This window comes from Hyposmocoma kahamanoa, unplaced genomic scaffold (assembly GCF_003589595.1).
Source record: "Hyposmocoma kahamanoa isolate Upper Pololo Valley unplaced genomic scaffold, ASM358959v1 79, whole genome shotgun sequence".
Classification (NCBI taxonomy): domain Eukaryota; kingdom Metazoa; phylum Arthropoda; class Insecta; order Lepidoptera; family Cosmopterigidae; genus Hyposmocoma; species Hyposmocoma kahamanoa.
This window is the reverse complement of record NW_020653993.1, coordinates 6,679,489-6,704,839: the sequence shown is the minus strand read 5'-3', so window position 1 is coordinate 6,704,839 and position 25,351 is coordinate 6,679,489. Positions and strand designations below refer to the sequence as shown.

The window sequence follows — 25,351 nt, the reverse complement described above, 5'->3', positions numbered from 1 at the left end:
GCGTAGGCCAGGAGCTAAGTGTAGGATTTTCCCTGTTATTAAGAAAATTAAAAACGAATAAGTATGGTGGTTGTAACTAATATACTCAATTTATAATTATTAAATACAAAGATCTTTTGGGTCGAAGGATTTTTTCTTTGTAGTCTACAAAGAAAAAATCCTTCGACCCAAAAGGACTCGAACCTGCGACCACGTGATTCCGTTTCCATTGCTTTACCAACTAAGCTACAAATCGAGTTAATAAGTCGACGAATTTCTTCTGTGTCTGTTATAGGTTTTTGCATACAGTTTTCGGCTTTCTACAACGGCTTTCTTTGTGCTCGATCTTTGTATTTAATAATTGTAACAAACTAGTGGAGTTATTTCTCAAACTAAAACAAATCAATAATACTCAATTTATGTCACGATTTTGGAAATTTATATGTAGACAGTCTTTGATAGTTTATAGTTACCTTTTTAGCGACGGTCTGCTGTGTACTGCTGGCTGGCTGATGGACTGATACATAGGGCGCACTATAAGTTTCCGGAACTGGCCACTTATATAAACAATATTTAAAAAGTCATTACGACATTTAGTAGTAGTGTAGAAACTTCTAGTGCGCTCCACGTAAATGCGGATTGATACAATGATGCGTATTCTTTTGTTTAGCTGGTTGTGTTATTATTGTTCTGAACGACATGGTTTCCCTGCATTTTCTTTGCATCGTATAAATTAACGCTTTGAAGCTTTCATCTTGTGCAACTCTTTTTGCAAGAGTTCACCGCGTTGACTAGATAATGTTGGAAACTTTACAATGTTTTGTTTAAATGTTCTCCAACAATTCCTTGCTTCATAGCTAGTATTTTCTAGATAGGTGCCTGAAAGCTGCGGTAAGTTAGTTGGGAGAATATTTGCCAGCCATACAGAAGGCGTTAGTTTTAAAAAACTCCTTGAAGACACGGGCATCCAAGCAATATTCTTATTAACATTAAAAATTTAAAAATAGTGTTTTTGTTGTTAGTTCATAGTTCACATTGTTCTCGGACTATACGCTCCTGAAGAAATTTTTCCGTTAAGAAAGAGACAGTTCTATACGCTTCCCTCTTAAGGGAGAAAGAGATGAAATTCCGGAAGCATCCGAAGTTCTTAATTTCAAATTTCATTCTTTTTCCGTCAATGTTCCTTCCTTGCCGCGTCATGGGTTCGAAAAATTCGAATTTTTGAACTATTTGCTTTTAATTTTGTTCTAAATTCAAGAGCGTTTGAATAGATTTATGAAAACAGATTTTCTAAGGGTATAGTGAGGTTTTTATTAGTTGGTTAGGTATGGGATCGACCAGTTACTTGAATAAACCTAAGTCAGCCGGATACAGAGCTAAGAGCGGTTCTAGTGCTGGATCAGATAAAGAAATGAACGGGAAATTGAGGCGCCCTAAAATTAGGTAAGCAGGCTTGAATTTACTTCAATTAATTAACTCAATGTCTGACCTCGACCAAGAGATAGAAATACGTGTAAAATTCCGTAAAACTTCTCATTTTTTCAGCTAAAAGTTTTAATTTACAATAAATTAAAATTTTGTCGGGTTTCGTATTTTGAATTAAAATATTTGATGTCTTTATTTATAAAAATAAAAGCTAAACAAATTAGTGAGATAAGAAACTAAAGTGTTGTGCAAACATTCTATGCAACTAATTAAATAATTCCCTTAACAGTCGAGAAGAAAAATGCGAACGTCGAAAAAAAAACGGTTTAAGTGAAGAGAAATATTTCACACGGAATTAAATGCCTTTTAAGTACTTAATGGACATTAACTTAATGGACATTACCTTAATGTACTATCGAGATTTGGGAAAGACAATGGTCAGTGAAATTAGCGACTTTTGCCAGAAGGAGTAATGGATGATAATTATTTATTTAAAAAAATATTGTTTTTTTTTACTACCTTTACATTATTATTTTCGAAGTGTAATGAGGGGAGTGAGCTAATCTTTGTTGGCTTCACTGGGCTATTCCTCAAGCGATGAGCATAAAATTTCAAATTAGCATAAAAATACAATTATGCGGGACGTGACGCTGAATTTGAAATTCGACCTAAGATGTGTTAGGTCAAAGCTTACCAATGTAAGTTTATGGGAAAAATATTCAATTATATAATTTTCCTCGTACAAATATGCAGAATATATATAAAAATGTGTGAAACATATAGAAATATGTGAAAAAAGAAAAAGATAACAAAACTATAGATTAATAAAATCTATAGTTTTGTCATCTTTTTCTATATAATAAGGTATCATAATGTTTTACTACTATGTTATATACGTACTGCATTGGAATCTTATTTGGGTCTAACCGAACCGGCGCATACGCGCGACTTCTAAACGCAATATTGTGGCTCTGATCCCCAAGAGAGTCTACCTATCTAAAATCTCTGAGATTACAAATAGATTTCACTGATACAATTTACAAGAAATTTTGCAAAATTCAACCCTCTATACATATATGTAGAATGGAATTCTTTTATTACAACTCCACAACACAAAAATATACAGAAAGAAGTAAAAAAAGACAAAGCAAAAGTAAAACAAATAGTAAAACAATAAAAAAAAACAACAACGAAGCAAACATAATCCAATTTTAAACAGTCAACTAAATTTGAATAAATGTCATGTGTGCGGCTTATGACGCATGTAAAAGGATCCACTCAGCTACTGTCACAGTTGATTAAAGACTGTGACGCTGATTTTCAGTGGACCCTATAGAGCCAATATGATGGACTATTTATATTTCCCTCTTTCCCTCTCTTTGAAAGACACCCGTGCTCAGCAGTGCGGGACATAAGAGGTCGATCGATATCAAAGATATTAATGTAACATTTATTGATCTCGCTACTTTTGTCACCGACTATCCCGTTGCTAAGGAATTGCTTATGTTAGCAACCGTTGCTAAGGTAACTGTGTAATCAATACGAAAACCACAAAATTCTCATTGCAATCAAAATCGTGGCGCAATGCGCAATTCTAATTTGGAAACATTTATTTTTTTAAATAAAATTTAAGATGTAATTTTTTTAAAGTTTTTATTTTTTATTGTAACGGCTAGGTGTTCTAGTCTATTCAATGTTTTAATATGAGTTATCCTTATTACTGTTCGTATAGGCGGCCAACAAAACTATCTGACTATGGCCTGAAGAGAATTCCGGACTACACAGAACTGGCTTACAAAGAAGCTGTATCGAAGCTGAGATACTTTTTATCCGGGAATTATGCACCAAGTGTAAGTAATATTTTAGTTACGATATCATTGACTTACAAATAAAAAGTCAATGTACGATATACTATACTATGTATGTTGTATATTTTGTAAACAAGACAAAGAAAAAAGATTTATTATATTAAAAAAAAACCATTTATAGAAACAAATTTATAAGTTTAGATTAACTAAAATCTAAATGATAGTTTAATTTCATTATGTGTACCTATATTCGCACAGAACAGAAATGTATAATATACCTAATATCTATATTAAACTAATTTCGTAGATACGAAAATGAATGGTAATGATTTTAGCAATTGTTTGTATGTGAAAATTAAATAGGATGATCCTTTTTAAGTGTTTTATTGAATGTCAGGTTGTTTGACAACCATGATATTCAATTATTTTTTTGTAATTACTCCACTAGTTTGTTATAATTATTAATATAAAGGTTTAGTAAAAACTTAGGTACGCTGGTTCGTTCCGTGGCTTAAGTTGTCATAGCGTCTGATGGCACGGTTTACTAGAAGACGTCGGTTCGAATCCGGCACGTTCGCTTATTTTTTAAAACTTTATTTTTTATGGAAAATATAATAAAAAAGAAAACATTAATTTAAAACATGGCGGCGAACACCTGAAACGCAGTTTATTCATACTGCCCTTCTTATCATAACTAATGTAACCGACATGTTTAGCTAAATTATTAGTAAATAATTAGAAATTTAGCGACATCAACACACCTAGAATCAGCAAAACGAGATCTACAACCATCCAGTATACAACCAGAAATAGAGACGAAATGTTATTTAATTTGTTTGAAAACTATTCTGTCATATAATTACGGGACAACAGCGCTCTGATTGGCCAGGCCGAATTCGAATCAATTGACTGGTGTCGTCAATTGTTTCACTTCAAATCGACCCGTTTCATTTGAGCTTTGCTATAATAGAAATTGAAAAATTACATATTTAATTACAGACGAAATGTGATTCCTTTTGTTTTGTAATTACATGTTTTACTGTTTTTCCCACACCACCGAATAGAACAGTCCCCCATAGTTAGAGATATTATCTTTATTACAAATAAATAGACAATATTTTGGAATATACTGAGACGTACACGCAGGTCAGTTGTTCGCGCTGTACTATTTCAGCTTTCTAATTTGTGCTTTCAGCAAACGAGAATTGATATTTAAAAGTGATATATGGACCATTTGCCTCATGAGTTGCCATAGGGATGGATGGCCCTTATTTCGTCTCTATTTCTAGTTATATACTCGACGTCTACAAGGTTTTCTTTTTATATCTTATTTGGTTCTAGTTTTATTGTTAAGCAAAATCAGCGTAATTGTTATATTTCAAGAACAAAAACTTAAATTCGAAGTTACCAAAATGCAAATGAGTTAGTTATGTATGACAAGGAGGGCAGTACGTACATTGGAATTGAAACATTTTTTTTAATCTAAATCACTTATGTACATTTGTTTATATAAATAATCTCAGTACAGAGGACCTACTATAAAAACCGACCTCCAAAGTTTATGGAATTACATCTATTTGCAAAGTTTTATTGAAAATGGTTACCGGAAAGAGCGCGAAACCGGATTTATCCCCTAGTTTGCGACCCTTAGAAGTGGAATATTTTCTTAAAAATTTAAAAGGGACAAATACTGAGGTACTCTCTTTCTAATAAAAAAAGAATCATCAAAATCGGTTCGGAAATGCTGGAGTTAACGCGTAACATGCGTAACATACATAAAAAAATGCAGTCGAATATATACATATAATGGGAAATGTCAACTTCGATATCGTACGTTAGTTATGTAATGTTAGTTATGTAGTTAGTACGTTAGTTATGTAACTAGGCAGTATTTATTTATTTATTTATCTATTTATTTATTTATTTATAAGCAAACTTAACAGCTATTACATCTTCTATACAATTGTAGATTAAAAACTTATAAAGCCAATTATAAAGTTTGACCTTTTAACATTTATATTGACGTTACTTAAGCTATTTCTGAGATGTTATACAACAGTCAAATTTTCAATTAATACTAAGATTTGAAAAAACAAAAGAGAAAAAAAAAATGAAATACCAAATCTTTCAACTAAAATTCACATTAAAAACAATCATATTATTAATTATTAATCATATCTTCAAGATTATACGACTTTAAATTGTCTTTTACAATCATTAGATCATTGTGTAATTGAATTTGTTTGTATGACGGCTTGTGTGTGTTTGTGTGTGTGTGTGTGTGTGGAGGGGTGATAGTGGGAAGTTTTGCTCTGTCTAGATGTTACTTATAACTTATAACTTGGTAATAGATGTTTGTAATATATCGGTAATTGGGAAATAGCTCCTTTTTAAAATCATTTGTACCCAAAGATCCGTAGCTACGGCGGTTCAGCATCCATCAAGAATTTGGACGAATCGGATGCCGATCTGGACAAGAAGTACCTCTCCCCAACGTATCCACTCCTGGAGTATAAGCATCGTCCTCGGCTTACAGCAAAGTACGCGACTCTTTACGCCGACAGTCTGAATAATACCTATGGACAGCATAATACGACTACTGGTAAGTAATGTAGGTACTACCTACTTTGTCTATGGCGGCTTGAAACTGCTATCTGGTGATGTTTTTAAATAACTCTTTGACTCTTTGAAGATTACGGGTCTTCAATTAATATAAACATAGTGAAATCTTCAACAGCTCCGCCATTGCCCACCTCGACGCCAGCAGCGGACCTGTCAGGTGGCACCAACCCTGACGTGGTCGCGTTCATACAGAAGCAGGAAGAGTACATTGAGCAGCTTGAACGGGAGAGCCAGTACTGCAGGGTACGTCTGTTATTAACTGAGACCATTTACATTGACATAGATTCCTTTTAATACCAATAGAGTTCCTTGTGAAAGAGTTCGTACTGCTATCTTGCCTATTTCTGCCGCCAAGCAGTAATATCAGCATTACTGTGTTCTGGTTTTGAAGGGTAAGGGTGCTGGTGAAATTACGGGCACATGAGACTTGTCCACTTATGTCTCAGGGTGACATAAGTTGTGGTTCAGATCTTTTCGATTTAAAGCTCTAAGTGGCACTGCAACTGTTATGGACAGGCGTGTAGCTTAGCATCAGGTGCACGAGTTGTTCGTCCCGTGATTTGATATTATACAAAAAAAATAATTGGAATGGATATGAGTTTTTAACGAAATTGTATTTATTTATTTATTTATAAAGGACATTCAACAGCATACATTGTAGAACTTAAAAACTAATTTACATGACCAATAAGTGTTGCCAATTATAGGATATCACCGAAAAAATGGCATGATAGTGAGTTTAGACTTTGTTTGTAAAAAAAAACTTTGTTTAGACATTGAACGTAAATTCAAAAGTAACAATAATAATAATAAAAATTAGAAATTTTAAAAGAAAAAGAAAAAAATTAGTCATAATAGCATTTGTAAAATTGCAGCAAAATACATTCAAAATTAAAAATTAAAATGATGAGGTTCCTCGTATGTGGTGAACTTTTTTCTACTCATAAATTTTGAAGTTTTATTTTATTTTATTTTCATTATTTTGGGAAAACTTACAGCTAGGTAACAAGAATAGATTAAAGTATAATACACGTCTGACAGGCCAGTGCATGTATGCTGAGGGCTAATTAAAAGTTTCCACAGATAATTATTTAAAGTGATAGAAACAAACTACAAAGTAAGTTTTTAAATAACGAAATTAATAACTTTAAACATTTATAGTATCTACATATTTGAAAAAAAAAAAAACATATCACTGAGTAAGCGTTTTAGTTTACTTGTACTGGTGTTGAACCAAAAAAAGTCCACCTCACCATATCTATTAACTAAGGAGTTAAATGAGCGAGACATTCTGTTTAAAAATGCATTTTGTCTATAATTTCTCCTAACCCTAAGAACGGAAAGTGTGATGGGATTTCTCAGTGCAACGTTGCTTGTGCGTAGTTCTATTTGCTCAAGGAATTCAGGGCAATTGACAGTGCCGTTTGCTATGTTAGTTAGGTACTAAGTCAAATCAGCCATTTCTCTCTTTTTGTATAATGGCAGAAAGTTAAATTTGCGACACCTAGTCTCCTAATCTGGCAGAAATATATCAGCTCGATATTTTTTTTTTTTATAATAACGCTCACACTCAACATAGCCCCGCACTAGGGAAACCCTGTGTCGCGGGTGCCATGGACACACACATAGACAACCACAAATTACACCCAAACTCACGAGAGAAATAAATGTAGGCCATACAAATATTTCTCCCGGCCCGGGAATCGAACCTGGGACCTCTGCGTGGCAGTCCGGCATGGTAACCGTTCGGCCACGGAGGCAGTTATATTAGAAGTAACGTAGAAATCTCTTTTGGATACCTTCTATTCGTGCGGAATACACATCATAATGAGGATTCTACACCTGGGTGGCGTATTCAAGATGGCTGCAACATGAACATTTATTATGAAAATTTTTTATATGTGCTCAATGTTCCTAACATCTGGTCGCCCCGATACTACCAAATTCCAAAATACTACGTACGAAGGCATAAGAAACCATTTTTAAGCTTTCTATATCAGAGAACTGCTTGCGCACGCGTTTTATAAATCCTAGGTTCCTATAGCATAATGGACTTTATGTCAATTGTGTAATGTACAACTAGTCATGATACGGTAGCTGTGGGAATTCTCGAGACTGCGCAAAAAATGGAAGACGCGCGAATTAAGCAATACTCGACCAATTTACAAGACGCATGACTCGTATGAAGCTTCATACTTGCCATTGTATTGATTTAGTCGAGTATTACTTATTTGACAGTAATTGGTTCGGACGGTTGTCCCCTTAATTTGTACGTTAGACAATTGATATATAACGATCATTATACTGTGGTTACAAAACTTCGCTTCCATTCCGTTTCGCGACAATGTAAATTGAGTCTTAAGGTTACTGGTTGTATAAAAACTCTGAACGATTTGTAAGTAACTTGGATTTTAAAATAGTCTATTTAGTTAATCGATCAGTTTTTAAGACGTAAATTATTTACAAAATCTGGTGACTGGGAAATAATTCCCCGCGTGTGATACCTTTCGACATTACATTTCAGTGTATAATTCTATTGTAATTTAAATTTCATTTAATTTTCTTTAATTTGGATATAAAACAATAAACATTTATTTTTTCTTTTCAATTTCATAATCGTCTTCAGATCCAAATTGTTTTCTGTTTATAGATTACGTTTTAAAATCATCTGGTTAAGACCTTTTAACCTTATGCATAATTTAAGGGTGTTCTAGCGTAGCACAACAATGGTCGTCGCAACGCGCATTTGTACGCGTGTGCGTCCGACCAAAGCCGCGCGGCGGTTGCGCACACATACAAGCCGCGTTGTTATTTTGTACGGAGTTACCCTACTTGTTTTATTCTACTGTGCACTCTAAGCACCGTACTAGGGTAACCTTGTATCGCGAGTGCCATGGACACGCACATAGACAATTACAAATTACACATAAACTCACGAGAGAAATAAGTTTAGGCCATACAAATATTTATCCGGCCCGGGAATTTAACCCGGGACCTCTGCGTGGCAGACCAACATGGTCACCGTTCGGCTAAGAAGGCAGTTCAAAACATACATGATACACCGCCGTTTCCTCAAAAGTTTTAAAGTTTGAGATCAGATCTCAAGTGCACCTTTAGATTGGGTCTGTTGATTCAAAAGCGCTAATGGAACGCAGTTGAAGTTAACTGTGACTCGTTAAAAAGTTGTAGATTAAATAAAAATCTTTTTGATTATACGCGTGTATGGTTACGCACCACATAAACCTTAAACATTTTATCGTAGGACGAGCTGAACAATCTTCTTGGGAAAGTGAAGGAAGTAATCACCGAGAACGAGCACTTGCACGAAGCGCAGAAGAACAAACTGATTTCTCGGATGTTCCATTCGTACAATGCAGGTTCGGAAACCGATGAGCTCGATGATTTGGGAGATAGCACTGGATTTGATAGCGATAATAAGGTGAGATGGTTCTGTCGGATAGATCTGAAATCTATCATTACTAAAATCGTCAACATTGGCATCGCTCCTATCTTAATTGCTAGATATATATATACTTACATACAAACTGTATTAAACACGCACAAACAGTCAATAAATTTATATTTATATTACTTTTATATTATATTATATGTCCGTTAGTCCTTAGGTACGAGTATATGTTATAAGTATAGGTTATGTGATCTGAATTAAATGATAAATAAAATAATAAAAATGACTGTATCCAAACTATAGCCTGTGTTTACAAAGAACTTTTTCTCTTGAGTTAACAGATCTAAATTTTATACATTTTCTCCACAAGAACGGTAGTTGAAACTGATAAGAAATGACAGATAATACGAGTATTTCGAAGTGGTTCAAAAGCCGATCGACAAAAGCCGTTCTTTTTACGTCGTTTTAACTATTCTGTGTGGAATTTCATTTCTCTGCCTTAAGAAGGGTGTGTTTTAGGGATCTCCGAAAGCGCGTAGGACATCAAAATCTCGTTCTACAAAATTGGAAGGTCCTAACATCGTGTTTGAGTCCCGCATATCGGAATTGGAGGCACAGCTGACGCAGGCAAAGATTGACCTCAAGAAGGTTCAGGTAAAAATTCCAAATTTCGACTTTCCAAGATTGCATGATACTCATTTAAGCTTACTCGAGTGAAAGTAAAGGCGTAATAATGTCAATTGTTTTCATTAATCGCTCATTTAAGTAAAGATATACAACTGTATAAAAAAATATTTTCAGGATGAAAATAACGAGAACAAAAGGAAATTGGCCTCTGGGCTTGTTGACTCAACGTGCCTTGATGGTTTCAAACGCCAAATTGATAATTTGCAAAGGTCAGTAAATCGGTATCTTTTGAGTGTAATTAATTATAGAAAAGTTCGTAGTGCTTTGACTTTAAATATTTTAATATTTCGATCTTATAGGATCCATTGTGCTTACTGTTGTGCTAGTGTCCCAGATATTATGAATCCGAAGTTATTAGCCTAAACATGAATTCTTTATTGAATGAATGGAACATTTTTCCCGGTAGGCTTTGAATATGTAGTCAGAATGATAGTCGTGTGGGTTCCGCGTTGTCAGAACTAATAACACATTTAGGAAATGAAGCTATTTTTTCCGGATTTAAATCCCGTAAATTTGTTTTTTCAAACAAACCAACGTTTCGCGCTCTTTACACCAGTACGGAGTGGACGTTACAAATAAAATCCAGCGTTTCGAAGACTTTAAACAAACGTGTGAAGTTTTCTCAATAAGTGCCGTGACAATGATAATTCTAGTTGCAACATGCGTAAAACTAACTATCCGGACCATGGAACTGTAAAAGACCCGAATCGTTGGTTTGTTTGAAAAAACAAATATACGCGATTTAAATCCGAAAAAATAGTTTCATTTCCTATGTGTAACAATCGCGAAAACCTAAGAACTCGATATAAGAACATATTTATTTAATATACTTTTATGAATTAGGGACAAGACAGCATTGGAATCACAGATATCCAAGCTGAAGCTTTCCTTAGAGCAAAGAGAAGGCGACGACGGGAAGTATCGACGAAGTACTGATGTTGTCGAACAACAATTACGGGAGGAGAGGAACAATCTTGAAGTTGAAATACGCAGACTCAAGGTTAGAGAATGCACCTTGCATAAGGTAGCTAACCTTGATTAAAAAAAAGCAATTAAAAAACCGTTTGTTACAGGACGAGTTAGCAAAAGAGCGTTCCAAGATTCGCGAGCTAACTGGTGAAGGGGCTCGTCGTGCTATTCAGGAACGCAGCGCCGCTGAGCAGCGGTACAATGCTCATTTCGATGAGCTGCAACACGATCTTGCAGTGCAGTACGACAACGTTGCCAAGTTACAGGTAGATAGCAACAGAAAACTTCCTTCAGTAATGTTAGATTCATAATATAGAAACACGAAAACAGATGTGATGACAAGAACCTGGCTGGAATTATGACGTAGATTTTTACAAAATTTGTTAACAATTTGATAATTATCTGAAACAAACATTAATACCATTGCATCAAAACTGAAAACTGCGTTTGTTTATTGCAAGAGCAAATAATTATCTGAATTTATAGAACTTTTTATATTATTTATCTGTAGCTCGAGCTGGAACGTCAGCGTCGTGAAGAGAACGACCTGAAGCGCGAATTGTCCATGAAGAATTCTGCCATTGAAGAACTGAAAATGGAGCTTAAAAACAAAACATGTAAGTTTGACAATAGGTGGCCCAAAACCCTAGTTGATGGTTCATCCTAGGATCTCTAAATCCGGACATGGTATGCTCAGTACGAATGGCACTAATTTCTTCTTGTAATTGTAATATTTTGTTTGTCGTGAAGACATCCCTGCCATATTTCTATTTAATATACTCCTGGAATATTTTGGTACTGGTTAATACCAGTCCATATTCTTTTATTACCAATAAAAGAAATCTTAAATACAATTCCACAGCCACCCTGCAAGCAGATTTGGCCCAGGCATACGCAGAGAAGGCGTCTCTGGAAGAAGAATTGGCGAGTGCTCGCTTAGCCATCGAAAGACACCAGAGGCAGTCAAAACATGACACTAATCGTCTTAACTCTGAGGTAAGATTCTATGTTATGTTTACTACATACATATAAACAGAGCGTATTTGTTTGTTCAAATTGGACGTATTATTCCATCTCCGTGATAGATATCATCATTGTTTTGTAGCTTTCAATTTATCTTTCAATTTTTAAAGAATTTTGTTAAAATGAATTCAATGATATATCTACTACTGTATATCTACAGCGCGTCAGAAAAACTGAAGTTTTTCTTTTTTAAGTTTTGCTTAGTTGGTATGGCGTCTGGCACGGTAAGCTAGAAGACGTCGGTTCGAATCCGGCCAGATCGAAGGAATTTTTTCTGAGTGATTACTAATTATAGCAAGGTAGTGGAGTAATTACACAAAAAATAATTGAATATCAATTTAAAAAAATGTAAAATACAGCGAATAGCGACATCTCTCGCCAGGACTGGTAACTGTAAAGGTACTAACTGCGTGATAAATCTTTCATAGATTTCTCATAGATAGCGCTATGACTAGAAAGTCAAAAGAAAAACTGAAGTTCCTTTTTTTGAGTCGCTTAAAGGGTCGAACCACAAAACTGCGAATCAGCGTGATGCGAATTCGCCACGCAGAAAACTGTGACGCGAATTGTGCGATGCCATTTGGTGTGGCAAGGCGTCTCACTGCCACGGTTCGGGTAACCATTCTCTCGACGGTCAATAAACCGTACTGAACATATTTTTTAAACTAGGAGCAATGGATCGTGAAAAGAGTGTTGCACTGCTGTTATTGATAAGAAAGTATAAGAAAAACACAAAGACGATTAACGTCGCAAAAATGGGCGATGCGTCGTGCGAGTTCGTAGATTTCTGCGATGCGGCGTCGCATCGCAGTTCGTCGCTTCGCAGTTTTGTGTTTCGACCCAATGTTTTTCATTTTCGTTATCAACTCACGCTTCAATTTTAGATCCAGTCACTTCGACAACGTCTGGACCGGGCTGATGCCGACTTGGTCCACTCTCGTCGGGAAAACTTGCGTCTTTCTGAGCAGATCTCTGCTTTGGAGAAAGAGGTATCTATAACAACACGGCTGGTTTTATCATTTCCTCTTGAAGAGTGTTATATTAATAAATAATGTTAATGTTATATATTTCTTTTTCCCTACTGAAGTTTCTACTACCATTTTCGTCATGCGTAGTAAGACCAATAGTTCTTTAAACAGGATAGACTACGTATTAGAGCACCTGTGTTTTTAGCGACCTATTGTAGTTCATTATTTCGACTAATCGGCATGGTTATGTTAAAATAGAGAATTTAATTTTCGGTAGGTGTAGTGCTACAATGCCGTACTTGCTTAAAACAGCCTTTGTGTTGGAACATTTGTTTTTAAAAAAAAAAATTAAATATATTTGAATTTTTCGCAGCTTAACATGCGTAACTTGACACCGTTCTCACCCGAGAAGAAGAAAGACAAAGAGCTATCTTCAGCTCTGGAATCCATTGAAAATAAACATGGTAAGTAAAATCAATGTAATATCACTTAGCACATTTCGTAAGGATGTTCTTTAGAATATTGTTCAACTGGTTTTAAATTTGGGAATTTCTTTTCATCTAATGGGTAAACTATTGATGTTTTGAAAGGGGTTGGCAGCTATCAAAGTGTCACTGTGTAGTTAGCTCTCAAAATGTAATCTTCATCATTGAAACCACCACCTGTTCTGTTAACAAATCTTGTCAATACTATTTTTCGAAAGGTACGATATGCTACGAGTAAAATATTTGATGACTGCTGATTAGCGCCATCTTTAATCTGCTTCCACCAATCGACCCCAGTGTTTTCAGCATTAGTTTAAGAAATTTCAAAACATTTATATTTTACCCTTTCATCCGTTACGCTTGCATGTCCATTGACAATGTTAAGAAAGGGCTTATCAAGAGATTCAATAGTTTATTCATCAGATTGTTTATCATTATCATATATCATAGGAGTTTAAGGCGTGAAACACAGTTGGCAACGGTAGACCTGTAAGGCGTTTAGTGAATTTGTTAACAGTTAATTTAAAATAGCTGTCTATCCGCATTATCGCTGCTAGCCTCCACGTTAGAGCGATTGAATAATGCCGGTGGAATCCGCCCTACGGCTCTACCAATACGACTAGCATTACGTGTTTTGAGTCTTAGACAAGGCAAAATTTGAATCCACAGCTAAAACGGTGGCTGAGTTGGAGTCCATGATTCAATCACAAAACAGTCTGATGGAGAAACTCACTGGAGAATGTCGATTGCTCACAGACAAGCTCGACGACGCAAATCGTAGGCACAAGTACGAATAATTTTGAGATTTATTTGCATGATCATTTTTTGTTTAATTTCGCAGCATAAATTGCACTTTTTAAGCTCCTAAGATTTTATTTATATGAAGAGAGAAAGTCGGCTTCAAATATGCTGACAAAAAGTACACCTTTTTTGAAGCCGGTTAAAAATGAATGTGTCTTTCTGAAAGATATTGTAATCATTACCCATATTTCAAAATTTCAAAAATAACAACCTAACGTCGTGCTGTGTTTTCATTGGTGGCAGGCAGAGCGCAGAGACGCGGCCATGCAGACGAACCAATCAGAACACAACGCGACCGTTCAAGATCCCGAGACCAACCAATAGCGAGTACCAAGCGCCGCTCCGTAAAAGAGTCCGATTCGTCGAATAATTACGCGCCAATCGTCGTTGGCCCGTTAACGACCAATCCGGATCTCGAGGCTAAAGGAGAAAAGGTATTTAATTTACCGTTGATGATTCAACAGCCCTTTTTACGAGAGAAAAAGGAGCCTATCAAAGTTGATATAAGTGTAAAGTTGATACCAAAGGCTAGAAAGAGGGAAAAGAAAAGACGTGAATTACAAGTCGAAGAAATTGCTGTCCACGCAGATGAAACTAAAGGTGTCAAGAATAGTTTTAGTATGGAAGTCACGGCCGATAGCGTACAGGTATTGAAACATGATATAGAAACTATTGAAGCACAAAATGAGTTGACACAAAATAACAATCAGGAATTAATGGCAAAAACGGAAAAATTAGAAGAAACCGAAGAACTTAGCACAGAAGCAACAGTAAAAATTGAAGATATACCTAATGTTCAAAAATCAGATGTAGAGAATATAGAAGAAGATACCATTAATCGCGAAACTGAACAAACTTCTGGAATTACAAATGAAAATCCGTTAACCGAACCAACACAAAACCCAGAAAATGATGAACAAATCACAAAATCTAATGACATTGAACCAATTAAAGAAATGGAGGATTCTGAAACCACAGTAGAAGAAACAGAAAACGTAGAGGACAGTGAAACGAAAGCTCCTATAACAGAAGCTGAATTTATTAATGAGAACATTGAGCCAGAAGGTTCATAAGATAAAATGCAAAGGCTTAAATAGATATGTATAAAGCGAGCAATAGTCGAAAGAATTAGACTAAATATTTACCATAACTCACTTATAAGGAGTATTTAGGTATTAAAAAAGTCTTAAAAACTAAAGTTAAGATGATAAATCAGTTAAAATGTTTAATTTTAGACGCTGTAGGATCTTGATTAGAGTCCTGAGAGCAGTGCGTGCCTATTACTGCTCAAGTAAATGAGAGAGCGCAATAAATATGAAACACGATGTTTTGATTAACTTTATTAGTTGCGATTTACTATAAATGGAGAAACTTGTATTGGAACTGGATTTTTCACAATTGACACTCTTGCCAGAAACGCCAATGATCACAGCGTAGCTGCTTTCTAATGTCCCTATGCTTCGCTGTCTTGTCTATCTTTTAGATTCTCTTAATTGCTACAGCTCTCACTTATGGGAAGATTTGGAATGATCTTATCTAATTTTGTTAGATTAACGAATAGTAACCTTTTGAGTAGTAACTAAATGTAAGATAAATTAGTAGGTAATTTTAATAACCCATTGGCCAATGGGTTGGTAGAACTTTAAAAATGTGCTTTCAGTCAAATTAGGTTGCTTTAGTTAACGTCTGTGATTGTATTTTTTGTGCAATTGTTACGAAATGTTTGTGCAATAATATTATTTTAAAAAACAGTTACAAGGCTTTATTGGCTGGTTACTTATAAAAATGTTAAGTTTATTATTATCATAAAATTAGGTTTCGATTGTTAATAAAGTTATTTATTTCGATGTTGTATACGGATGGATACGCATTTGTCAGTTGCGCAAACGCGTGGCGCGTCAGCATTTTGCTGTTACTGCCACAAGATCAAAATGTATGCCCATGTAACACGTATAGTTTAAGTATTATGCGTATTATAATGCTTCTTGTGCATAAATAATAACTAAGTATTGTATGCAAAAATGGGTAATGATTATAATTGTTTAGAATAAAAATTGAATTCAGTCTTTGGCAGAGTTAGTTTTGATCACATTGATAATTTAAAGATGCTTTTTCTTTTAAATCTATCACTTAAATAATATTGATTTTATAGCCCATATTTAATTGTCTTTTACTTGATCCAATTAATCTGCATCATGTTACATTAGTAGTAATATATTTTTCAGAATTGTAAAATTAGCTTCATAAAATGTGTGCTATGCATTTGATACCAAGTATTTGTTTTCCTGAGCCATCCATAAATTGTTTCTTGTAAATCTTCAGTGTCCATTAAATATGACTACTCTTCCTCTTTCAATAATAATACCGACATAAAAAGTAATAATAGTGGAAGATAACTTCCATTTTCTTTCATTCATAGATTTGCATCCCTATAAAATCCCTATATAGAATAAGTAGAGTCCCGCTACACAGGCGTTCAGCAATGCGAGAAAACTTGCGCAAGCCATGTATGTATGGATACACATCCAAGCAATTGAAGGAAAATTTGTGATAGAATGGATTTTATTTGTTTTTTATAATATTAAGTGACGGGACGAAAAAGTCGTGCACCTGATGGTAAGCTACACGTCTATCCATGACAGTTGCAGCCATAGATATAGGAAAAATGGGGAGATATGTAATGACGCTATGTAAGATCGGGTGCCGATGTCGCCACTTTTTACCTTGTGTGCAATTCAAATTTTACTCTCTATTATCTACTACTATAACTTAAAGATTTTGATTGGGTAGGGCTTAAAACGTGAAAACGACGTAACACAATTTTAAAATTTAACAAAATTAAACTTACAGTCACTTGAGTAAGAGTTATATTAAAATATTTCAGTATTTTTTTATCCTGGTTCAGCCATTCACCATCAGGTGGCGTTTTAGTAAAAATGCTACTAGTATATAATAGCTAACTACTATATTGTTATACGTTAGATGGCGCTGAAACTCATTTTTCGTTACACTAACAACTCACGGAGCGGTTTTCACCCGCGTCTGCCGCGGACCGCGGCATCTGTAGAATGTAATAGTTAAATATGTAAAATTAGTAGCACATTTCACGGCGCGTTTTACGCCTGTAGTGGTGACGGTTGCTCGCGGTTGCCGCGGTAGGGTGCTAGTGGAACCGCGCAGGACGCGATCACTTGGGCGCTTGAAAGCTTTTCGCTTCGATATTTTAGGGACTTTAATTACAAAAATCATAGAAAGAAATTCAAACATTCCAGTAAAAATTTATTGTCGATAAACATCAGTCATCGTCAATGAACATCACTATATTTGAATCTAGAAATTTCTATGGAGACAAAAAGAAATCATTGGGTAATAATAGAAATAGTAAGTAAAAATGCAAATAGCCGCTGGAATGTTATCTCACTGGTTTTAAAATGTTTGTTTTCACTCCAACTTTTACAAGGTATATCGCTACAACTTGGCATTTTCACGTTTTACAAGAGATCTTGTATGCACAACGATCACCATGTCACTGTGGCGATGTTTGTAGGCGTGTCATGAACGCGAGGCAACGAGCATACCAAATCACCCCTTTTTTCCTATGTCTATGGTTGCAGTGCCACTCAGAGCTTTAAATCGCAAAGATCTGAGGGGCACTGCCATTACGCCCGTCACCCTCCGACATAAGTTAACAAGTCCCATGTGCCTGTAATTTCACCAGCACCCTTACCCTTCCAAACCGGAACACAGTAACGCTGACATTACTGCTTGGCAGTACTACCCTGGATGAACTCTTCCACAAGAAGCTCTACTGCTGCTATTTTCGCTATTATGTAGAAAGGTTATAAGCGTGTGTGATCAAATTTATGGATGGTTTTTGAAAGTCAACTTGATACTAATGTTTTTGTTTTATTGCGTCTCTATCACTCCTTAAGTAGGTATAATAAGAGAGGTATCATAAAAATATTTCTATGGCATATGGCACTCACAATAAATTTTAAATGTTTTCAGAGCCGACAGAACACATTTGCTTTGCCGAAATATTGAGCTTATGAAAAAGTTAAGACACCTATGGTGTTCGCATAAAAAATATTGCACTACCGCCATAACACCATTGAGAAGCTACACTCCCTTAAGTGGCTACCCTCATAGTCGATCATCTTATGACTTAGATCGCACATACTACACATCAACTCCTTACACGTATAGAAATAGATACCAAAATGACAATTATAAAACAAATGACTATGTACGCGAACTGACAAGACATCTAAGTGATCTATCTATTGATAAGATTGATGATTCAGATGATGATTCTTCTAAGGTAAGAAATGACAAGAAGAGTATCAAATTCTAGTTAACAGGACGCGAAAGCACCTCATTCGTCGTCTTCGTAATCTCGACTCTAGGATAAAGAAATAACAATTTTCAATATAGAAACACGGGTGCGGTGCTGGAACGTGCGTATTAAATGGGATTTGATCTAAGTAATATATCACAGACGTAGAATTATAATAACGGTAAGTGAGTGATTGGAAGGACATGTTTACATAGGTAGTTAGTTTGCATGTGCATTGCTATGTTTTAATAGGATTTAATATGTTGTACATTCCATTAATTATGGTGTCTAACTATTCAGTAAGTAAGGTGTACTTTTCGCAACTGTTCTAGTTCCACGCAAGTTGACAATTATGTGGAATATATTATTTGTCAACTACTTGTCTCGCTCATCTGATAAGTTACACATGCACATATAATATCACTGCATACCTAAACCGATTATTGATCTTATGTCTAAACTATTAAGGTAATTATTAAACCAGTAGCGAACTGAGGGGCCAGAAAACTATGTCAAATAATTTTGAGTTCTTATGTTTTCGCGGTTGCTCATCGAGTATATATATATAACCAGAAATAGATACGAAATGTTATTAATTTGTTTGAACTCTAGTCTGCCAAATCAGTACTGTGACAACTGCACTCCGATTGGCCAGCCCGAATTCGGAACAATTGACGGGTGTCGTCAATTGTTTAAAAATTTAAAAAATATTTTATAAACTCTACAGGCTTTATTTACCGATCAGTTACATGAAGTAATTTGTGTGTTATTTCCTTCGAATGCACTTGTGTTTTGTGTGTCTGTGTGTATCACATTTCGTGTGTGTGTGATCCAGGGAAGAACTGGGCACTGTGCAGCGTCAAGTAGAAACGCTAACGCGATCGTTGCCGCTTCAGTCAAGCCTTGCAGCGACACCTAGCACTTATCAAGGTAAAGTAACATGACAACAAGTTTGCGTGATTTTAATGTTTCTTATCTAAATAAATAATAAATAAAAAAATAAGGCTTTATTGCATAAAGAAAAAAATTACCTCAGATATTTTAATACCAATTTATTATACACTAAATAAACGAAGAAAATAATAATTCTGGAAAAGATGAACCTTAAATAATAAGTAGGTAATGAATACCTCGTTTCATCTTTTCGGAAAACGAAAAAAAATCTTCTCTTTATGTATTCTATTTAGATGGAGACAAACAGTCGTATATGGCAAAATTTACAGTTTAAGAGTGGTTACACACAGCTATTTCTAGCTTATCGATGCATACGCGTGACTGCATCGACACAAACGCGCGATTGCATCGACACAAACGTGCGATTGCATCGATGCAATTGTCGTGTCAAAAGCTGTGCTGTGTCAAAACAAGCGTCGATACAAACTGGCGTTGCATCGCTGCTTAAAATCGCGCGTCTGTGTCAAGGTCGACTGTATCGCGACAACGACTAAGGGCGACTGTATCGCGCCTGCATCGCGTTTGCATCGCTGCTACAAGTCACCGTGAGTAACCTCTCTAACTTTTTTTCAGCACCACCCCCGCACCCGTCCTCAACAGGCCGAAATGTCCCCTCTGCCTCTTCCGTTACCAGACAAGACCATCTCGGAGTTGACACCACCGGAGACACCGAACCCTCGTTCTCAGACACCAGAGCAGAACGAAATAGTCGAGGCACCTCAAGACAACTAAGCAGGCAAAGTTCTAGAGCTTCCCTCAAACCGGAGTTAGCTCTAGATACTAATATCACTAAAGAAGAAGGTTTAATGCCAACTAATGATGACGTATCATACAAAGATGTAGGTGACGAAAAGACTAATGAAAGTATCCAAGAAACTGATCAGAATTATACGGAAGGCTATCAGAATTATGAACAGACTGCAGATAATGCTCAGTATGAGCAGGGTAATGAAAATACTCCATATGAAACTTCACAGTATGATCAAAGTCATGCAGACTATCAAACTCAGGGTTACGAACAAAATTATGAACAAGGTTACGCTGATGGGCAATATGAGAATTATGAACAGTATCCTCAGCAATATAGTGATCCTAACGCTCAGTATCAAGGTGAATATGAGAATTACGGAACAGAGAATTATCAAGGTGATCAAAATTATGATAATACCCAGTATAACCAGGAGTATACTCCAGAATATCAAGAGCCACAAAATGTTGAACCACAGAATGTTGCACCACAGAGCCCAAACAATGCTGAACCACAAACAAATGTATCAGATAGTAAAAGAAGTAATTCGCCTAACGACAAAGTAACTAGGAGTTAGCAACTTTAGGTTTATTGTGCAATAACTTTGTTATGTTTTGCTTTTGTTTCGTTTTGATGTATTATGCTGTACACATTTTTGTAGATAAATATTTAAGTTTAGATTTCGATGTTACGTACACTAAAATTATGATTGGATTAAAATATATTGATGGTCGTCAAATCAAGTAGGTATGAAAAGTGTATTGAGACGAAAAATTAAATTGTTGCTCAGTAAAATAAAAAATATTGATGTTTTATTATAGGTACTATTTAATTATCTACAGCAATCTTTAGGAAAATTATTCAACACTTAGGGTCGTATTCTAGAACTCTACTCAATGCTCAAGTCAGGATTTGAGCAGACTTGAGTATGATTTCAAGCACTGGAAATACGACCCTAATAGCAGGGACTTGAGTATGATTTTCAGTGCTCGCTGCAAATACTCAAGTCCTGACTTGAGTATTGAGTAGAGTTCTGGAATACGACCCATATTGACTTATTTTTTATTATTGGCGGTGTCAGCGTCAAGTTCCTAAAAATAATATACAAAAATTATTTCGAACATTTGCAATCACTATGACTGCTGTCAAATTTTTACTTTAGATTTATAAAATATGGAATATCATTCAATTAATATGCTATAAACGTGTCAAGAGAAGTCCGGACCCCTGCTCCACAAGTAAAACATGGCATGGGGTAACAGACACATCATTATTTCAAGTTTATCAGATCTAGTGTTGGGTAATGGAAAAAATTTCATTTGGAAAAATTAATATTTTTCTGAATCTTTTTCTTATATTTTTCCACATTTGACAATTGACACCTGTTCAAAATTGAAGATACTGAACCGAAAGGATAAAGCCATTAAAAAGAAATCTTTTTAGTAAAAAAATTTTTACTTATGTATGATTAATTTTTTTCGCTGTTCTACAATCATTTTAAACCTCATTTTGCTCTGATAATTTGCTTTTAGCTATACAATTTTATTTCATTAATTCACATTAAATAAAACTTCAAAAGATAATAAAATAATGTCTAAACGTAGAATATAATTATGAGCCGTTGACAGCCCGCTGAGGAATCTATCAGCCTGTAGCTAATACTTAGACTTTTCCATCCTCTAGGAGCTAATAGCTGAGCAAATTCCGTTTGCGCGTGTCGCGACACGCATTTATTATTACATTTTTTAAAATCATTATAGATAACTATACGTTATAACTTTTGTTGTAAGTACTGTATTTTGGTTTAAAGTTTATGATATTGTATTTTAATTTTAAGATCATGTGTGTCTCGGTGCTTACGCAATAAAGTATTCTTATTCTAAATATATTTTTCCTTTTCCACAGTTTGAATATTTTTGGAAAATTACCCAACATTAAAAAATCAGATCAAACATTTATGGTGAATTGCCATTATCTTATAGCTATAATAAAAAAAAGCAAAATGACAACTTTGCCAAAGTCAAAATGACAACTCATTGAAGAAGAAGATATTTACCGCTTACACGATTGACCATAACATTTAAAAGAAGAAGATAACGATTGTTTGCTTGCATCGGAGAATTTATTTAGTATTTTCAAAGGAATAAATTTTATAATACTACTAAAGCACTTAACGTACAAACTACCGCTTTATTAGCTTTAGCTACTATTGTAACTTATTTAAATTACAGTAAGTTACGAATTTATAGCAAAAAACAAGTTTATATTTCAAAAAAGTAAAAAATTCATTATTTTTCATAACGAACAATATGGTTTGTGAGAAATGTGAAAAGAAATTAGGTCGTGTGATTACACCAGACCCCTGGAAGGCCGGGGCGAGGAACACGGTTGAGTCGGGGGGCAGAAAAGTCGGTGAAAACAAAGCTCTTACAGCGAAGAAAGGGCGAATTAATCCTTACACTTCGAAATTCCAAGAATGCAAGTAAGTATGTTTTAATTATAATCCATAGATATATTTAGCAGTAAAATTATTTTCCATAGACACTTGCAGTAGCAGTAACAATAGAGCTGTTTGTGAACAAGTCCACTCAGAGAAGTACTGTTACCTATTTCCGCTATCAAGTAGTAATGATTTATTTATTTATTATTAATAGACAAGCAGCTTGAAGCTGATGCGTATATCAAAGCCGAGTCCACAAATTCACAAATAGTCCTGAATCTTTTTGTTAAATTCCACAAAACACTAGAAGAGCTTGAAGACCTAGAAGACACAAATTCTTCTTTTTTAAGGCTGTTACGGCTGCCCAGCCAGTTTTTGCAAGCATTCACTGAGCTAGCATTAACCAACCTGTTCCATTTTGTGACTTTGTTTGTTGTTGTGATTTTGTTCCACTCTGTTGCCGAGGATGTGGTGGGTAGTGTTGGTGACTGATAGCCATTATGCCTGCGGCATGGACTCTGGACTTGGAATCCATATATTCAATGTTTGAAGCATTGGCCTAATATATGTCTCGTAAAACTTAATAAATACTTCAACTGTCATCCCTTGACAAGATCTCCGTATGACATATATAAAACAGTTTGCCTTTTTTACCATGGTATCAATGTGTTCTTTCCATTTCAAATTTGAAGTTATGGTAATTCCCAGAACTTTCTGCTGGCTGACTGAGCTTATGACATTACCCTATAAACTATAATTTATTTGTGGGTTTTGGGAACCAAGGTGCAATACACTACATTTTGAAATGTTAAATCTGATGACCCAGTCACTAAACATCTGCGCACAACTTGTTTATCCCATCACTTGATGACATGAAAAAAAAAAAACTTGCGCAAAGCAATAATATAAGTACTAGAAATTTATTTAAAAAACCACTTAACATTCAGAGTACAATTTCAAATTGTATAAATTGTGATACCAACCTATTTCCTATTTAAGTATCTGACATTGACATTTCCAAAACTGATTTTACCAGGTGATAATAAACTTACCCTTATGAAATATTTGCTAGAGTAAAATGAGTGGCCTAATACTTTTTTTATATTCAATGTTTATTTTCAATATAATGATTGATAAAAAAGTATAACATTATAATTAATTACTTTCAGAATCTGCCGAACGAAAGTCCACCAAGCCGGCTCTCACTACTGCCAAGCGTGTGCATACAAGAAAGGCATTTGTGCAATGTGCGGAAAGAAAATATTAGATACCAAGAACTATAGACAGAGTTCCACATAGATTATGATTAATTTAGCTTTAAAAGTAGCTATAGGATCAAAATATATTCTGGAAATACTCTTCAATAGCCTTTTTAATTGATTTAATAATGAGACGACATTTTTTATATTGGGCTGCACTGAGAGACAGACACTCCGTTAATGGCAAACTTACTTTAGGTCTGAGGATCCTTGTGATTCCAAGCTTTTGATACTTTGACGAAGAAAGAGTGTTGAAGATAATTGTATTGAATATGACTCATTGTCGTATTTGCATTAAATTGTTATGCTCTTTGGACCAGTCTCTTAAGTTTATTATTAGTTATCTTAAGTTTTATTTTACAAAAACTTTTTTTTTTATGTGAATATTGAAATATGGGAAAAATGTGACCCAAAATGTTTAGTTGTTTATGATTTTCAGTTATCTTATAAACTTTGTGGTTACCAAAGAGCAACCCTTAAGTTTGACCATCATGATATTCAATTATATTTGTGAAATTACTCCACTAGCTTGTTACAATTGTCATACAGAGATTGAACACATAAAAAAAATTCACTTCAATCTGGCTGGATTTGAACCAACGTCTCCTAGCCAACTGTGCCAGATGCCATGCCTACTAACCTTTAGGGTTCATTACTCATTCGGAAGGGTATCATGCCTTACGAAGAAGAATTGGAGTTTCAGTTTAGGTGTCAATTTCATGAGTAATTTACTTACTTTTAATATGATATAAAAAATATATTTATTTGATTTGCCTTTTATGCCTTTTCTTCCTTGGAGTATAGAATTAAGACCATGGTGATTCAAGTGCTTATATAGATACATGTGTCTTCCATCAGGTTAAAGGGAGGTCAAATGCGCACTTGTACATTATATAAACAAAAGTTAAACCTTTATGTCTAATGCCCACTTAGCTCTACCCCGGGGTCCCCAACCCATTCTTCACTTAGCTCTACCCAGGGATTCCCAACCTCTTCAATGTTTCCGACCCCTTAATAATGCGTGCGCCTGATGGTAAGCTACATGCTAGTCCATAACAGTTACAGTGCCACTCAGAGCGTTAAATTTCAAAGATCTGAGTGGCACTATCACTGCACCCGTCACCCTGAGACATAAGTTGACAAGTCCCATGTGCCTGTAATTTCACCCTTACCCTTCAAAACCGGAACACAGTAATGCTGACATTATTGCTTGGCGGCAGAAATAGGGAAGGTGATAGTACTGCCCTGGACAAACTTTCACAAGTGTGGTGAAAATGTTACAAGCAGACGCAAAAGCAGTGAAGTTCGAGGAATTCAACCCATAAACAGACAATTGGAACATTTATCTTGACAGACTAAAATTTTGTTTTTAGGCAAATTTTCTTTACTGCATCTGGTTTACGCGTGTATGAAACCTTAGTTGCGTTAATAACTCCAA

General features: G+C 35.1%; 2 protein-coding genes across 3 annotated transcripts; both read left to right on the top strand.

Moving 5' to 3' along the window:
• Positions 1–1,306: 1,306 nt before the first annotated feature.
• LOC113233619 (serologically defined colon cancer antigen 8 homolog) lies at positions 1,307–20,999 on the top strand. 2 transcript variants are annotated; one of them, XM_026468774.1, is made up of 17 exons: positions 1,307–1,422; positions 3,137–3,254; positions 5,625–5,814; positions 5,950–6,077; positions 9,097–9,273; positions 9,763–9,897; positions 10,045–10,139; positions 10,774–10,930; positions 11,004–11,165; positions 11,411–11,516; positions 11,762–11,895; positions 12,807–12,911; positions 13,264–13,354; positions 14,045–14,162; positions 18,185–18,309; positions 19,353–19,442; positions 20,040–20,999. In XM_026468774.1, exons 1-17 carry the CDS (start codon positions 1,307–1,309, stop codon positions 20,789–20,791), a joined length of 2,799 nt encoding a protein of 932 aa, XP_026324559.1. In that variant the 3' UTR covers positions 20,792–20,999. The 2 variants fall into 2 exon arrangements, with proteins under 2 accessions (XP_026324559.1, XP_026324557.1); XM_026468772.1 differs by having other exon boundaries at positions 18,185–18,497; positions 19,348–19,442; positions 20,040–20,170.
• A 1,406-nt stretch (positions 21,000–22,405) lies between these two features.
• Positions 22,406–25,345, top strand: LOC113233633 (cysteine-rich PDZ-binding protein). The gene is made up of 2 exons (XM_026468794.1): positions 22,406–22,696; positions 23,824–25,345. Exons 1-2 carry the CDS (start codon positions 22,524–22,526, stop codon positions 23,951–23,953), a joined length of 303 nt encoding a protein of 100 aa, XP_026324579.1. The 5' UTR covers positions 22,406–22,523; the 3' UTR covers positions 23,954–25,345.
• The last annotated feature ends 6 nt before the right edge of the window (positions 25,346–25,351 follow it).

Coding starts and splice junctions, on each gene's coding strand:
- LOC113233619 (XM_026468774.1), top strand. CDS start 1,307: ATGGGATCGACCAGTTACTTGAATAAACCTAAGTCAGCCGGATACAGA. Junction 3,255..5,624: donor CCGGGAATTATGCACCAAGT/GTAAGTAATATT, acceptor TTGTACCCAAAG/ATCCGTAGCTACGGCGGTTC. Junction 14,163..18,184: donor GACGCAAATCGTAGGCACAA/GTACGAATAATT, acceptor AAATGTTTTCAG/AGCCGACAGAACACATTTGC.
- LOC113233633 (XM_026468794.1), top strand. CDS start 22,524: ATGGTTTGTGAGAAATGTGAAAAGAAATTAGGTCGTGTGATTACACCA. Junction 22,697..23,823: donor TCGAAATTCCAAGAATGCAA/GTAAGTATGTTT, acceptor AATTACTTTCAG/AATCTGCCGAACGAAAGTCC.